Source organism: Macaca fascicularis, chromosome 16 (assembly GCF_037993035.2).
Source record: "Macaca fascicularis isolate 582-1 chromosome 16, T2T-MFA8v1.1".
Taxonomy (NCBI): Eukaryota; Metazoa; Chordata; class Mammalia; order Primates; family Cercopithecidae; genus Macaca; species Macaca fascicularis.
Window position 1 is genome coordinate 7953710 of NC_088390.1, and position 15957 is coordinate 7969666.

At 51.9% G+C, this 15957-nt stretch overlaps 1 protein-coding gene across 39 annotated transcripts in view; it reads left to right on the forward strand.

Moving 5' to 3' along the window:
* The window catches only part of CHD3 (chromodomain helicase DNA binding protein 3), a 56700-nt gene that overhangs the window by 29455 nt on the left and 11288 nt on the right, over positions 1 to 15957 (forward strand). For 22 of the 39 annotated variants that reach the window (XR_010582255.2, XR_012425218.1, XM_045375393.2 and 19 more), the window contains 19 exons: positions 4132 to 4244; positions 5060 to 5230; positions 5429 to 5553; positions 7768 to 8051; positions 8286 to 8416; positions 8656 to 8806; positions 8956 to 9149; positions 9472 to 9705; positions 9894 to 10097; positions 11634 to 11845; positions 12510 to 12641; positions 13035 to 13134; positions 13550 to 13741; positions 13881 to 14081; positions 14432 to 14569; positions 14828 to 14949; positions 15096 to 15269; positions 15390 to 15531; positions 15780 to 15911. Coding sequence is in view for 37 of the 39 variants with exons in the window: in XM_045375393.2 (XP_045231328.2) it covers positions 4132 to 4244; positions 5060 to 5230; positions 5429 to 5553; positions 7768 to 8051; positions 8286 to 8416; positions 8656 to 8806; positions 8956 to 9149; positions 9472 to 9705; positions 9894 to 10097; positions 11634 to 11845; positions 12510 to 12641; positions 13035 to 13134; positions 13550 to 13741; positions 13881 to 14081; positions 14432 to 14569; positions 14828 to 14949; positions 15096 to 15269; positions 15390 to 15531; positions 15780 to 15911 (3152 nt within the window). In the remaining 2 variants the exon portion in view is untranslated. Of the gene's footprint in view, positions 1 to 631; positions 780 to 1379; positions 1526 to 2219; positions 2288 to 2909; positions 3024 to 3270; positions 3318 to 3457; positions 3564 to 4131; positions 4245 to 5059; positions 5231 to 5428; positions 5554 to 7767; positions 8052 to 8285; positions 8417 to 8655; positions 8807 to 8955; positions 9150 to 9471; positions 9706 to 9893; positions 10098 to 11633; positions 11846 to 12509; positions 12642 to 13034; positions 13135 to 13549; positions 13742 to 13880; positions 14082 to 14431; positions 14570 to 14827; positions 14950 to 15095; positions 15270 to 15389; positions 15532 to 15779; positions 15912 to 15957 lie in introns of those variants that run through there. The other 17 variants (XM_045375418.2, XM_074018472.1, XM_074018479.1 and 14 more) reach the window with 10 other exon arrangements.

Below are 15957 nucleotides of genomic sequence, written 5' to 3' on the forward strand. Positions count from 1 at the left end.
CGCGTGGGGGAGGGGCGGCCGCGCGAGCGCCCCTCGGGCTCGGGCCCCGGTGGGGTTGGACCGAGGGAGAGTGGGGTTTCCCCGCCCGGAGCAGCCGACGGGCCTGCCCCCTCCGCTCAGGACTTGGGCAGGCAGAGTGGGGACGGTGTCCATCGGACCCCCCCTCCACCCGCGAGGACTTAGATGCCCGCCAGCTGAGGGGCGTGCGGTGGCACGCGAGGGAGGGGTCTTGTGAATGTTTGTGGGCTGCTGATGAGTAGGGGCAGGTGGTGGCTACAGTCCACGCAGACCACTTCCTGGAATAAGACTGGAGCTCGTCCCCTCGCTCCCCCAGCCTGTGCAGGGGACAGCAGTCCCTTAGGATTGGGGAGCGGAGAGGAGAGTGTCTGGGGAACCAGATGCCCCCAGCTCCACCCCCTTCATCTCGCCGGGCCTCTGGGCTCTTTTGTGTCAAGTGCGGTGGGGGGGGTCCCTCTCCTGACCCCGTCAGTCTGGGGTGGCCAAGCTGCCCAGCTGTGACTCTCACGTGGCTGCCATTCACTGTCACTCACTCTCTCGCTGAAACCACCCACTCCCTGAGCACGTTGGGGGGCGTGAACTGCCCACCCAGCTGTTCTGCAGCTTGACCATCACTCAGCACCCGTCCCCCGAGGTGACAAGTCACCCGGCGGCACTCTCTGGGCGGCGCTCTCCAGACCGCTGCGCCGCGTCAGGCGCCCAGCGGTGTCCCCCTCAGACTACCCTCCTAGTGGAGTGATTTCTAGTCTTCTTTGGGATAGGTGAGCATCTGGGTGTCCACACCCCCCGCCTGGGGAACGGCAGGGGGACGTCCGCACCCCCGGGCCTCTGGCTGCCATGCGGCACAAATGCACCAAACTTCAAAACGGCCAACACCGGGCTCTTTGTAAAACTCATATTGATCCGTGTGGCTTCTGTGGCAAACGTTCCTGTCTAGCCGAGACGACCTTTGGGGGAGCGGGGGGTGCTTTCTTGTGGGTCGGGGAGGGATGTGCGTCTCCTGGAAACTGGATAAAGTCTCCCGGTCCCCCAAGCTTGTCTGAAAAAGGGAAAAGTTTTGAAAAAGTTCTCCCAGAGAGCCCCTTGCCTTGGCAGGAAGGGGAGGAATGAGGAGTTGTGGGGAGAGGGTGCCTTTGGGGTTGCCTCCGGCAGAGGCGCTGAAAAGAGGAAAAGAAAGGCCGCCAGGTCCTGCCAGGGGCTTGGCAGCGCTCACCTATTTGTATTGGGACTTGGAGTCTGGGGTGGGGTTGGGTGGGTCTCGGATCTGGGTACGTGGGGGAGAGAAGCGTGAAAGGATCCGAGGTTGAGATGGGTCTTTGTGTCAACCTGGCCTCCGCTTTCCTTCTTGGCTTTCTGAATAGACCAGAAGAAACGTCAAAGGCTGCTTACATTTTACATCTGAAATGAAAACCCACCTCCCCTCTCCCCCTGGGCAATTTTTATCTCCCTTTCAGCCCTCCAAGTCGAATGAGTGACCCAGATACACCCCCTCAGATGACTTTCGGAGGTAAAACTTCGGGAAAATATTTTTAGCCCACTCATTATTTCTGTCTACCTAAGTGTGGGGAAAATAACCCTCCTCTAAGGCAATGTGTTCAGGCTGCCCTCGCTCTTCCTTGTCTAGAATATGCATTTGTGCACAGGAGAGGTTTCCATTGTTTTCCATTCCGACTGCTTTGATTCTCACCATTTTGTTTTACATTCTTACTCAAGACCAATTTTATCCCTTCCCCCTCTCTCCAGTCTTCTTACATTGTTAAACGTTTAAAATAATAGCAGTCGTGTTGGTGGGGGAAGGGAGCAGGAAGCCAAAAACTCATTTCTTCTCCCTCCCCCTTCTGGCAAGTCGAGAGAAATAATATAACATAATATATAGATGTGATTCCTTGGGGGTGGGGGTGGGGAATGATTGTGGGTGGTGCGGAAAATTCTGGTAGTTTCTTTGCAAAAGGTCTGAAAATACAAACCCACCCCCTGCCTGCAGTACGCATGTGCAGCAGACCTATTATGGTGGTGCGTTGTGGGGGAGGGAGGGGAATTTGAGAAAAAATAAATATATGTGTGAGAGATTGATGGTGAGATTAGAAGAAGAGAGGGGCGGGCAGGAGGCGAGGCTTCGGTCGAGACTCCTCCCGCTTGCTCGGGCGGCCAGGCTCCGCCCTGCGCCCTCCGGCCCCCGCCTCTTTCCTCCCTGCCTCCCTGAGATCCGAGCCGGGGATGTGGGAGAGTCTGGGCTCCAGGCCAGCATTGAGTGGCTGCTGAGACCGAGGTTGGGACTTAGATTTGCTTTATTACCCGTCCTTGCTTTTCCTCGCCATTCTCGCCTTGCCTCTCCCGCCACCGACGTCTGCCCAAGTTGGGGAACCTCCCGCTGGGGTGGGGAGTAGAGTGAACGGGCTTGTGCACCACCCCTGGCTGGTGGTGGCCGAGGCCGTGTCCCTGATCCTTAGCCAGTTGGCCTGCCCTTGCCACTGCCCCGGCAGCCTCCGTTTCCATGTTCAAGTCAACCGAAGTCCCTGGGGCCAGGGGAGCCGGCTGCTGGGGCATGGCGCCTTCCTTGCTGACTTCCTATTACAGTCCCCATTCCGTTTCACACCCGGGCTCTGGGCAGCCACCTCCCTGCACACACGCACACAGTCCTAGAGTGTCTTCCTGCACAAGGGGACACAGGATGCTGTAGTTAGCAGGAAAGGTGGCACTGAAGGAAGGAGAGGCTCCGACTCTGAGGCAGTGGAAACGGAGGCCTCTGGTGTTAATTGTGGCTAATTTTCCGTTGGCTGTTGAGGGAGGGAGAAAGGATTGTGTGTCCTAGAGCTAGGGGCTGGGCCAAGCCCAGGCTTTCCCGTCCTGCGTCGGCTGCCTCTCTCTGTACTAGACAGGTCTGGCTGGTTAGTCTAGTGCTTGGTAGGGGAGGGAGGCGAACCACAGCCCCAGGGCGCCAGGTCTGTGGGGCATCCTGTCTTCCTTTATGTGGGGTAACTCTCCATTCCCCAAGCCTTCACAGAGTGAGTGACACCTTCACAGATATGGGGTGGGGGGACATCAGGGAAGAGCCTGCCTGGGGCCCTCTGATAGAGACATCTGGGGAGAAAGCCAGGGACCTAGCCCTGCTGAAGCAGGTACAGGCCCTCCTCTGGATTTGTGGGCCTCAGTGTGTGTGGGTGGGTGCGCGCGCGCGTGTGCTTTTGAGAAGGCATGTGCTGGGTGTGTCTGTCTGCGCCTATATCTTTGTTTGGGTCTCCCATACTGCCTATAGATGAATGGGTCAGGATATCTGGAACAAAATACGGAGGTGAAGGGTGAGATCGGGAAACAAAGGGTATGGCCCCCAAGTTCTCAGAGGGAGCGGGGAGATGGGAATAGAATTGAAGGTAGGTTTTAGGCTACTTGGGAGGAGGAATGTTTAGGTAATTGTGGAGACTTTCTCCTGTCGAATTAGGGTGTGATGAAGGAGGCAGACACTGTGATCCTGTGGGCAAGAAGTAAAAATGACCAGCTGAGGATTTCTTTTCCTCCAGGACTGTGTTGGGGTGACAGGATGCCTGGTAATTATCCGAGGAAATGTAAATAGAGGCCTCCCTCTTGGCAAAAGGATGTCAGGGCCCCAGGGTGTTAGTGTGAGAACCCAGGTGTCCACCTTTGGCTCTCCCTCCCCAGCATCTGGCTTAGGGAGCTGCCAGCTTGTGTCTCCCCACTCCAAGTGCTGGGGTCAGGCCAGGCCAGCAGCTGGGCATGGCTTCCCCAGTTCCTGGGCAGGATGCCAGCTGGCGAAGTGAGGGGGAAGGCAGGAGGAGCCCTGGCGGTGACTGAAAGGACCTGCCACAGTCAGAGCCCATGGCCTGGAGCCTGGTCCCTTGTTAGTAGGAAGGGAGGGAGGGGAGTGGTTTGGCTGCTCTTCTCTTCTGACCCCTGACCTCCCATTCAGAACCAGAGCATCCCGGAGTACTCGAAACACTTTCTGTTTGCATCCAGTGAGGGGAGGCAGGGCTTGGAGGAGTTAATGCCCCAGTTCCTAGAGAGCGGGAACTGCCGTGGTGGGGAAGGGGCAAGTTGAGGGGCCTCAGGGGCTGGAAACCTAGAGGCTTAGGTTTTCTGATGCTTTTTGCTTCAAAGATAAGGATGACATTCGGCTGCTGCCTTCAGCATTGGGTGTGAAGAAGAGAAAACGAGGACCCAAGAAACAGAAGGAGAACAAGCCAGGAAAACCCCGAAAACGCAAGAAGCGTGTAAGTGTGAAGAATTTCTAACTCCGTGGCAAGGCTCAGGAGACCCATTCTCAGAGACCTACATTTTCTCTGGTCCTGATTACTGGTGTGGGGGTAGGGGTCTGAAGCCAGGGAGGCTTGATCCCCTGGGCCCCCCCAATTCCCTGCCACTGTTGGCCTGTATCTCAGGGATCTGGGACCCTAACTTCATTCACTGCAACCTAGTGAAGAGCCTTGTTGTCAGCGTGACTTGTCTCAGCAGCAAAGAGAAGCAGTTGAAAGCATAAGCTCCGGAAGAAGACTGTATGAATTCAAGAGTCCAACATTCCTCTGTCTAGGATACCAGGCCATTTATTTGGCTCTCTGTGCCTTAGTTTCCTCATCTGTAAAAGTAGATAATGGCCGGGTACAGTGCTTCACGCTTGTAATCCCAGCACTTTGGGAGGCTGAGCCGGGTGGATCATTTGAGGTCAGGAGTTCGAGACCAGCCTGGCCAACATGGTGAAACTCCATCTCTACTAAAAATACAAAAATTAGCCGGGCGCAGTAGTACATGTCTGTAATCCCAGCTACTCAGGAGGCTGAGGCAGGAGGATTGCTTGAACCCGGGAGGTGGAGGTTGCAGTGAGCTGAGATCACACCACTGCATTCCAGCATGGGCGACAGAGCAAGACTCCATCTCCAAAAACAAACAAACAAAAAAAGGAGATAAAAAATTAGTTACTATCACATATGATTGTTGTGAAGATTAAAAGAGATAAGATATGGTATGTGCTGAGAACAGTTTCTGGCAGTGGTAGAGATGAATAAATGTTATTTTTATTTCTTTTTCTTAGGACAGTGAGGAGGAATTTGGTTCTGAGCGAGATGAGTACCGGGAGAAGTCAGAGAGTGGGGGGAGTGAATATGGAACCGGACCAGGTCGGAAACGAAGAAGGAAGCACCGAGAAAAAAAGGAGAAGAAGACAAAGCGGCGGAAAAAGGGGGAGGGAGATGGGGGGCAAAAGGTGAGTAGAATTAGGGAATGAGAGTGAGAAATCCGCATTAAAGATGGGCATGAGGAGGGGAGGAATGGAGACTGGACTGGAGAATGGAGCAAGAAGCAAGAAAGCCCAGGGAAGCTGGTGGGTTGGTAGACAGGCATGTGTGGGGCCTGGAATAGGGCCTGGAGGAGCACCTACTTCACCAAAGCCCCTCTCCCGCAGCAAGTGGAACAGAAGTCATCAGCAACTCTGCTTCTGACCTGGGGCCTGGAGGATGTGGAGCATGTGTTCTCTGAGGAGGATTACCACACACTCACCAACTACAAAGCCTTCAGCCAGTTCATGAGGTGCGGTAAGACTGAGGAATCCTCGCTAATAGACACTTTTAATTTGAGGGAGGCCCTGGACCCCTTGGAATCTGATGAAAGCTATGAAACTTCTCTCCAGAGAATTCACGGCATATACACACCCAATTCCACACGTCATTTCAGGGAACTCTTGGACTCGTAAGGATCCAAGAACCCCAGTTAAGACCTCTTCACTGAGGGGCGAGGGGTGGAGGGGCGATCATGATTCCAGTGCTGGGTTAGAGAACTCTTTCGCAACAGAATGAAGTGAGGACAGAATATAGTGAGCCCTCCGCTGCCCCAACAGCTCCATCTTCTGCTCTGTGACTTCTCTCTAGCTGGACCTGAGAGATACCATCAGTGTTCCTAAACTTCCTTTGCTCACTTAGCAGGTCCCGTGCCCCTTCCTTAGGCCCTGGTAATAATGGAGGGTCCATTGCTGGCCGTGGGACCTGAGCTTCAGTGGCTCCTAAAGAAGGGTAGAGAATAGTAGAGTAGAAAATAACAGAGATGGGCCGGGTCCGGTGGCTCACGGCTGTAATTCCGGCACTTTCGGAGGCCAAGGCAGGTGGATCACCTGAGGTCAGGAGTTCAAGACCATCCCGACCAACATGGCGAAACCCCGTCTCTACTAAATACAAAAAAAATTAGCTGGGCGTGGTGGCACATGCCTATAATCCCAGCTACTCAGGAGGCTAGGCAGGAGAATCGCTTGAACCCGGGAGGTGAAGGTTGTAGCGAGCCAAGATCACGCCATTGTGCTCTAGCCTGGGCAATGAGCGAAACTCCATCTCAGAAAAAGAAAAGAAAAAGAAAACAGTGCAGACGTATTTTTGGGGAGGAGGCACTTTAACATATCAGTTCAGTGCTCTGGAGGCAGCTGCTGAGGTTCAGATCTGGTTACATTTTGGGCAAGCAACTTAACCTCTTCAATCCTCAATTTTCTCTTCTATAAACCGGGAATAGTAATATATACGTCATAGGAATCTGTGTGGGTTGGGTGGGATAGTGAATAGAAAGCACAGTACAATCAGTGCCTAGCCCCTAGGGAACATTCAGTAACTGATGACTGTCATTAGTAATGTTGTCTCACCTACCTCACTGCTGAACATGGGGCTTTGCTCAGCACCATGGCTCACCCATGTCAGCACAAGTGTTTAGCACCCCACCCCAGAGCAGAACCAGCATGGTCTATCTGTTTCACACTTCGTCCTACAGAAGCCCATCTTCAGGGCCCATGGAACTTACTAGTAAAATGCAGAGAATCATAGCAACTCAAGGGTATTACTGTGAGGACGAGATAAGGTATAATGTATGTGAAAGTGTTTTATGAACTGTAAAGTAGTATACAAAAGTAAAGTATTTTTGTTAGTTTTATCTTAACCTTTTATGTTTTTCAGTTTTATTTTGCTGTTTTTTATTTTCCTTTTTTTTTTTTGAGATGGAGTTTCACTCCGTCGCCAGGCTGGAGTGTAGTGGCGCAATCTCGGCTCACTGCAACCTCTACCTCCCAGGTCCAAGCAATTCTCCTGCCTCAGCCTCCCGAGTAGCTGGGACTACGCGTGCCACCATGCCCCACTAATTTTTGTATTTTTAGTAGAGACAGAGTTTCACCATGTTGGCCAGGATGGTCTCCATCTCTTGACCTCATGATCCACCCGCCTTGGCCTCCCAAAGTGTTGGGATTACTGGCATGAGCCACCGTGCCCGGCCTATTTCCCTTTTTTTAAAGACAGGGTCTCATTCTGTTATTCAGGCTGCAGTGCAGTGGTATGATCATAGCTCACTGTATCCTCCAACTTCTGGGCTCAAGTCATCCTCCTGCCTCAGCCTCAGGCGCCACCACACCCAGCTAATTATTTTTTTTAATTTTAATTTTAGTTTTTTGTAGAGACAGGATCTCGTTTTGTTGCCCAGGTTTATCTCACAGTCCCGGGCTCAAGCGATCCTCCTGCTTCAGCCTGGGATTACAGGCATGAGCCACCGTGCCTGGTCTGTATTTCTTTTTTAATGCTTTTTTAAACCTTTTCTTTCTCTGCTTTTTTAAAACTTATTTTTATTTGTTTAGTTTCTTAAATGGCTGTTTTTCCTAATAGGACATATTCTCACCACCCAGGAATCCTAGCATGTACATAGATTTAATTGATGAGGGGAGATGGCAGTGTTCCCAGACCATCTGTGAAGGGTCCGAGTTTTCTGCTTCTGTATTTACAGGCCCCTGATTGCTAAGAAGAATCCTAAGATCCCAATGTCTAAGATGATGACCATCCTTGGGGCCAAATGGAGAGAGTTCAGCGCCAACAACCCCTTCAAGGGGTCAGCAGCTGCTGTGGCGGCGGCAGCGGCAGCAGCAGCAGCAGCTGTAGCTGAGCAGGTGTCAGCTGCTGTCTCATCGGCCACCCCCATAGCACCCTCCGGACCCCCCGCCCTTCCACCACCCCCTGCTGCTGATATCCAGCCCCCACCCATCCGAAGAGCCAAAACCAAAGAGGGCAAAGGTAGGGGACTCTCTTCCAACAACTGTCATTTCACCTTCCAAACCGCATGTCTTCACATTAGAGTCTGGAACTCTCGCCTTCCCAGCCCTGATTGCCGGAGGAGAGATGCTTTCCAGGAAGTGGGGCTTAGTGAAACCACAGCCCACAGAGGAGTCCAGAGGCTCCTGTGACCTCCATTATTCCAGGATGTCATGACCTCTCCTTTTTCCTCTTCTCACCCAACTCCTCATTCAGGTCCAGGCCATAAGAGACGGAGTAAGAGCCCCCGAGTGCCTGATGGACGCAAGAAGCTTCGGGGAAAGAAAATGGCACCGCTCAAAATAAAACTAGGGCTGCTGGGTGGCAAGAGGAAGAAAGGAGGCTCGGTGAGTGACCCATCCCTGTCTGCTAAACACCTGGGGGCCAAGGATCCAGAGACAGGGATCCGTGAGGGCCAAGGATCCAGAGACAGGGATCTGTGAGGGCCAAGGATCCAGAGACAGGGATCCGTGACGGACAAGGATCCAGAGACGGATCTGTGAGGGACGACGGAGCAGGAAGCCAAAGGCCTGGGGAGGGCGTGGAATGAAGTCTGCCTCACTGACGGCCATGGGGCTATGGGCAGTATGTTTTTCAGAGTGACGAAGGTCCTGAACCAGAGGCTGAGGAGTCAGACCTGGACAGTGGCAGTGTCCACAGTGCCTCAGGCCGGCCTGATGGCCCTGTCCGCACCAAGAAACTAAAGAGAGGCCGGCCAGGAAGGAAGAAGAAGAAGGGTAAGGAGTGTTGACTGCGTGTGATCCTGTCAGTGGGCCATCCTCTCATTCTTATTTTCAATTTTGACTTCTCTCTTCAACCCTTCTCCCTCTCTCTCTCCATCTCCCCCTGCCCCACTTCCTTATCCCTCCACCGGGGTATATGACAGTCCTGGGCTGTCCTGCAGTGGCCGGGGAGGAGGAGGTTGATGGCTACGAGACGGATCACCAGGATTACTGTGAGGTGTGCCAGCAGGGTGGGGAAATTATTCTGTGTGACACCTGCCCTCGTGCCTACCACCTCGTCTGCCTTGATCCTGAGCTTGACCGGGCTCCCGAGGGCAAATGGAGCTGCCCTCACTGTGTGAGTACCTAATGCCAGCATCTGATGACCCTGAGGAACCCACCCATCTCTTTCCCCCTTGGTTTCACTTACCCTCTTCCTACCCCCAGATGGCTGGACTTCTTAGTAACAGATGTCCAAGTGTCTAGGATCCTAATGTATTCCTTTCTCCCACACCTTTGCTCCCAGAATCAGCATTTCTGAAACTGGAGTGTCCTTTTCTTTAGTTCCCACCAGTCTTCTCTGCACTTCTAGGATTCAGGTGTCCTGTCTTTGCCTGTATCTTCCAGTTTCATTCCTTAACTTCTGCCATCTGTCTGTGTGTCTGTCCTTGGCCCCCTAGGAGAAGGAGGGGGTCCAGTGGGAGGCCAAAGAGGAAGAGGAGGAATACGAAGAGGAGGGAGAGGAGGAAGGGGAGAAGGAGGAGGAGGATGATCACATGGAGTACTGCCGCGTGTGCAAGGACGGCGGGGAGCTGCTGTGCTGTGACGCGTGCATCTCTTCCTACCACATTCATTGTCTAAACCCTCCCCTGCCTGACATTCCCAATGGTGAATGGCTGTGTCCCCGATGCACAGTGAGTGGAAACATCTCCCCTCTGTATTTACTGTCGGGCCTGATCCCTTCCCCCATCCCTGGGGCCCACATGTCCAGCTTTTCCTTTCTCTGCACTCCCCCACTCTGTGGGACCCCTATCCTGTCATCTAACGATGGGTTCTGTCTGCCTCTTTTTTTTCCTTCTCCTTGTACATGTCCATCCCAAAGTGCCCTGTGCTGAAGGGTCGAGTGCAGAAGATCTTGCATTGGCGGTGGGGGGAGCCGCCTGTAGCAATGCCAGCCCCTCAACAGGCAGACGGGAATCCAGATGTCCCAGCCCCGCGTCCTCTTCAAGGCAGATCAGAGCGAGAGTTCTTTGTCAAGTGGGTGGGACTATCCTACTGGCACTGCTCCTGGGCCAAGGAGCTTCAGGTACTAGGACCTTTGCTTTCCCTCTCCCCCATGACCTCATTTCCTGCCATCCTCTCCCTCTCTTACTCCTCTGTTTGCTGGGTTCCCATACCCTTCATTTTCTCTCGTTTCAGGCCTCTGGCCTTTATACCCTACTTGCTTAGTTTCCATCTGTGGTTCTTTTGGTCTACAGTCCTCTTTCTCTCAGTCTCCATTAGCTTTCTTCCCTCAGATATAGCATAGCCTTTCTTAACTTCACGTCCTTCCTTATCTATCTTTTTCCATGTTTTATAATATTCCTGGCTGGGCATAGTGGCTCACACCTATAATCTTAGCACTTTGGGAGGCCAGGGGAGGATGATTGCTTGAGACCAGCCTAGGCAACATAGTGAAACCCTATCTCTATTTAAAAAAACAAAATTATCGGCTGGGTGCGGTGGCTCACGCCTATAATCCCAGCACTTTGGGAGGCCGAGGGAGGCGGATCACCTGAAGTCAGGAGATCGAGACCGTCCTGGCTAACACAGTGAAACCCCGTCTCTACTAAAAACACAAAACATTTAGCCAGGCATGGTGGTGGGCGCCTGTAATCCCAGCTACTCGGGAGGCTGAGGCAGGAGAATGGTGTGAACCCGGGAGGCGGAGCTTGCAGTGAGCCAAGATCGTGCCCCTGCACTTCAGCCTGGGCTACAGGGCGAGACTCCATCTCAAAAAAAAAAAAATCTCAATGTTTATAACCCCATTCCCTATCTCCTTTTGCTCATAACAGCCCCACCCAGGCCGTGTCTTCTGAAACTGTTGCATCTGTTTCATTTTATTTATTCTCCTGTTTTGACTTTGACTCATTTGTCTCTAATCCATCCTTTTTCTTCCTTTCTTTTTTCTTTTCTTTTTTTTTGAGATGGAGTTTTGCTCTTGTTGCCCAGGCTGGAGTGCAGTGGCACGATCTTGGCTCACTGCAACCTCTGCCTCCCGGGTTCAAGCGATTCTCCTGCCTCAGCCTCCCAAGTAGCTGGGATTACAGGCGCCCGCCACCACGCCCGGCTAATTTTGTATTTTTAGTAGAGATGGGGTTTCTCCATGTTGATCAGGCTGATCTCGAACTCCCAGCCTCAGGTGATCCACCTGCCTCAACCTTCCAAAGTGCTGGGACGCGCCTGTTATTCTCTTATTGCCCAGGCTAGAGTGCAGTGGCGCGACCTTGGCTCACTACAGCCTCCACCTCATGGGTTCAAGAGATTCTCCTGCCTCAGCCTCCTGAATATCTGGGATTACAGGCATGTGCCACCACACCTGGCTAATTTATGTATTTTTAGTAGAGATAGGGTTTCTCCATGTTGACCAGGCTGGTCTTGAACTCCTGACTTCAGGTGATCCGCACCCCTGAGCCTCCCAAAGTGCTGGGATTACAGGCATGAACCACCGCGCCCAGCCAATCTATCCTTTTTCATAGCTCTCTTTCCCTGTCCCATTCCTCCTGCTGGCCTCTTCCCCGTTCCCTGTTGTCCTCTGTGAGTGTCAGGCCTGTCTCTTCCTCGTTTTTCTGTGCCCTATCAGCTGGAAATCTTCCATTTGGTTATGTACCGAAACTACCAGCGGAAGAATGACATGGATGAGCCCCCGCCCCTGGACTATGGCTCCGGCGAGGATGATGGGAAGAGTGACAAGCGTAAAGTGAAAGACCCACACTATGCTGAGATGGAGGAGAAGTACTATCGTTTTGGCATCAAGCCAGAGTGGATGACTGTCCACCGTATCATCAACCACAGGTGAATCCTTGGCCCTGGGAAGTAAGACCTGGTATATGACACTATTCTTACCATGGTGATAGCCTCATGTTAGTATTTGCTGATTAACCAGGTAATTGATCTAACCTTGATAACCTCTGCTGTAGCTTCAGCCTTTCTGGCCTTGTTTCCTCCAGGGGAATGGGAGAAAACAGGAGGAAAGTTCGGCCAGGCAGTGCCTCTTTTGTCATCTCCAGTGGCATAAGACATAGCACATGAGTCTGGGGATGAGGGCATGAAAGCAAAACATGAGAGACATAATTCATCCAGACCAGTGTTCTGAATATTTCTTCTTCATGGTACTTATTACTGCCTAAAGTTACGGTATTTATTTAGTTATTTCAATGCTGTCTTCCCCATGAGACTCTGAGGTCCATGAGGAAAATACTTAGTGATTAGGTGAACAAATGATATAAGGAGGGATCTCCAGGAATGTTTTGTGATAGTTGATTTTTAGGATACCATCCTGAGAAGGTTAGGCTGCCAGGTTAACTATTCTCACGTCCCTTCCAGCGCCCACTGTTGAAGGTTGGGTGACAAATTTTGTGTGTTTGCTGATAATTGCGTTTCTCAGGCCTTCTTGCTGTTTGTGATCTATGCAATTTTTGTTTCCTCCTGCTCCTCCTTATGGCCTCCTGCCCCACAGTGTGGATAAAAAGGGGAATTACCACTATCTAGTAAAATGGAGGGACTTGCCATATGACCAGTCCACGTGGGAGGAAGATGAAATGAATATCCCTGAATATGAAGAACATAAGCAAAGCTACTGGAGACACCGGTGAGGGAACGAGCCTGTGGATTTGAGGGATTCTGAGGATGAGGGCCTGAAAGCTAAAACTCCAGCATAAAATGAGGGTATAGAAGGGACTGATTCAACCTGGAGTTCAGGGCAATGGCCACCTGGGCTGGGTGGTTTGAGATGGGCTTGCTAAAGAGGTAGTGTAAGGAACAGAAACAAGATCTGGCTGAGTAGTGGAGAAGAGAATGTTCAAGAGTGGGGAGGGCTGGTTCTTGAGGTGAAATCCAAAGGGCAAGGGTAAAAAGCCTGGGAAAAAGGAAATACGGGAAAATCTAGGTCATGGACAGTGGGAAGTAGGTCTGGAATGGGTTCAGAAAAGAAAGCGTAGGACTCCCAAAGATGAGGCCTCATTCAGAGCCACTCTTTTTCCAGAGAACTAATTATGGGGGAAGACCCTGCCCAGCCCCGGAAGTATAAGAAGAAGAAGAAGGAGCTACAGGGTGATGGGCCTCCCAGTTCTCCCACTAATGATGTGAGTCCTCTCAGTTGGCATTTCTTGTTTCTGGAGCCATGGTGATCGAAGATTTCCCAAGGGCTATTGATGGAACTTCCCAGAGATTCAGTAACCTCTGTGAACAGCAGCTCTTCCTTCAGCGTCCAGCCTTGCCCCAAGAGTGGTTAAGAATTTTGGCCTAAAAGGGCAGGAGCTGCTAGAGATAGCCCACTGGCGGCTCTTTCACCAGCTGGCCCTCCCCCATGGTGCTGCTGGATATTGTCTTACAGAATGAGGGGGAGGGGCTGAAGACTAGATGTGAGAACTTTTGTAAACTCAGGCCATAGTAGAGGGAATTGTAATCCAACTTGGTATCCATGCCAGGGAGGAGGAGACTAAAACTGGAGGAGCTGCTGGTTATTTCCTTGAGCTTTCTGACTTCTTGTCTCCGTAGCCTACCGTGAAATATGAGACTCAGCCACGGTTTATCACAGCCACTGGAGGCACCCTGCACATGTACCAGCTGGAAGGGCTGAACTGGCTGCGCTTCTCCTGGGCCCAGGGCACTGATACCATTCTAGCTGATGAGATGGGGCTGGGCAAGACCATACAAACTATTGTCTTCCTCTACTCACTCTATAAGGAGGTGCTGGACTCTAGGACCTTGAAGGGGACCGCTTGGACTGGGGAATTGGGGAGGGGGAAGATGGAGGGGTGTAGCTGGCAGAGGACTGGGGTATACAGCCTCTAGCCTAGACTTATGCTGCCCCATTCTTGACTCCCAGGGCCACACAAAAGGTCCCTTCCTGGTGAGTGCCCCACTCTCTACCATCATTAACTGGGAGCGGGAGTTCCAGATGTGGGCACCCAAATTCTATGTGGTGACATACACGGGTGACAAGGATAGCCGGGCCATCATTCGTGAGAATGAATTCTCCTTTGAGGACAACGCCATCAAAGGGGGCAAGAAAGCTTTTAAGATGAAGGTAAGCCCCTCTACCTCATATCCTCTAAGACCCTCAAATCTGTCACTTCTTTTTCTCAGCCAGGAATTCAGTTTCTCTATTCCCCTCTCTCCTCACCTTTCTCCTCTTCCTCCACCTGTCCTCGTGTCTCTGCACTACCATCCTAGAGATGTGGCAGGTACTCCCAAGGGCGTACATGGATCTGTCAGTACTGGAAATGTGGGCAGAGGTTTAGGGGCCATGGTCTGTAATCCCTGCTTGGAGAACAGAGTAATGGCTCCTATTGGCAGCCACAGTCAGGAAAAGGTGTCTGGAGGTGTAAGTCCATGGTTGTCAGGTGGCAGCTGAATGGGCAATAATTATGTTGGCAGAGGGAGGCACAGGTGAAGTTCCACGTTCTCCTGACATCATATGAGCTGATCACCATTGATCAGGCAGCACTCGGTTCTATCCGCTGGGCCTGTCTTGTGGTAGATGAGGCCCATCGACTCAAGAACAACCAGTCCAAGGTGAGTGAGGTTCTCAGACCTCAAAAACTTGAAATGGTGGGCTCCTACTTGCCCTGGTCCTAAAAAAACCCAAACAAAGTTCTGGGGATTTTCTGTAGTCTGAGAGGACGGCCATGTTGGAGGAGGGAGAGGGCCAAAGATTTGGGGCCTCTGATCCTGAGTGAAATGGGAGCTGGGACAGAGAAAGGCTGATGCTGTGGGTCGGTCATTTGCCACTAATAAGCCCATTCTCCTGCCTTGCCTTGCCCCATCTTTTAGTTTTTCAGGGTTCTCAATGGTTACAAGATAGATCATAAGTTGCTGCTGACAGGAACCCCATTGCAGAATAATCTGGAGGAGCTCTTCCATCTCCTGAACTTCCTCACCCCAGAGAGATTTAAGTAAGTGGTTCCCTAAGGGTAGTTGGCAGAGATGAGAGGTGGAGCAGATAAAATGAACCGGTAGAGGATTAATCTGAGGTGGTAAGCCTGAGATCAGCGGCAAATAACTTGCCAACCTGTTAATTTTCTTCTCTCCTGGCTCTTAGCAACTTGGAGGGCTTCCTGGAGGAGTTTGCTGACATATCCAAAGAGGACCAGATCAAGAAACTGCATGATTTGCTGGGGCCACATATGCTACGGAGGCTCAAGGCAGATGTCTTTAAGAACATGCCAGCCAAGACAGAGCTCATCGTTCGGGTGGAGCTAAGCCCCATGCAGAAGTAAGATGCAAGACAAGCTGCCTGCAGTAGGGGTTGGGGATTGATGGGAGCATTCCAAGTGCAATATCATAATTGCTTCTTTTTTTTATGTTTCTTTTACACCCCTTTCCTGGCCTTTAGGAAATACTACAAGTACATCCTGACTCGAAATTTTGAGGCCTTGAATTCACGAGGTGGTGGGAACCAGGTGTCGCTGCTTAATATCATGATGGATCTTAAGAAGTGCTGCAACCATCCATACCTTTTTCCCGTGGCTGCTATGGTAGATACACAGAGCAGGAGCTGATCGAATGTCCGCTCTCAGAAAACATGGGTGGGGAGTAGTGGGGAGGTGGGTATTGAGCCACAAGGGTGGAGTGCGCTGGAAGGCCAGGGACTGGGTCTCTGAGAGCAGTAGGAATTGGGAATGTGTGGAAGCTGGATCTGGGCATCTGGCCTTCTAGGCATGGTAAGAATATGGGGAGATGTTTCCAACTGACCCTGTCCTCCTCCTCTCTCCTCCCTTTTCAGGAGTCCCCCAAACTCCCCAGTGGGGCTTATGAGGGTGGGGCACTTATTAAGTCATCTGGGAAGCTCATGCTGCTCCAGAAGATGCTGCGAAAGCTGAAGGAGCAAGGACACCGAGTACTCATCTTCTCGCAGGTGACCTGTGCCCTTAGCTGTCTACATCTGCTTCCTCTTCCCTCTC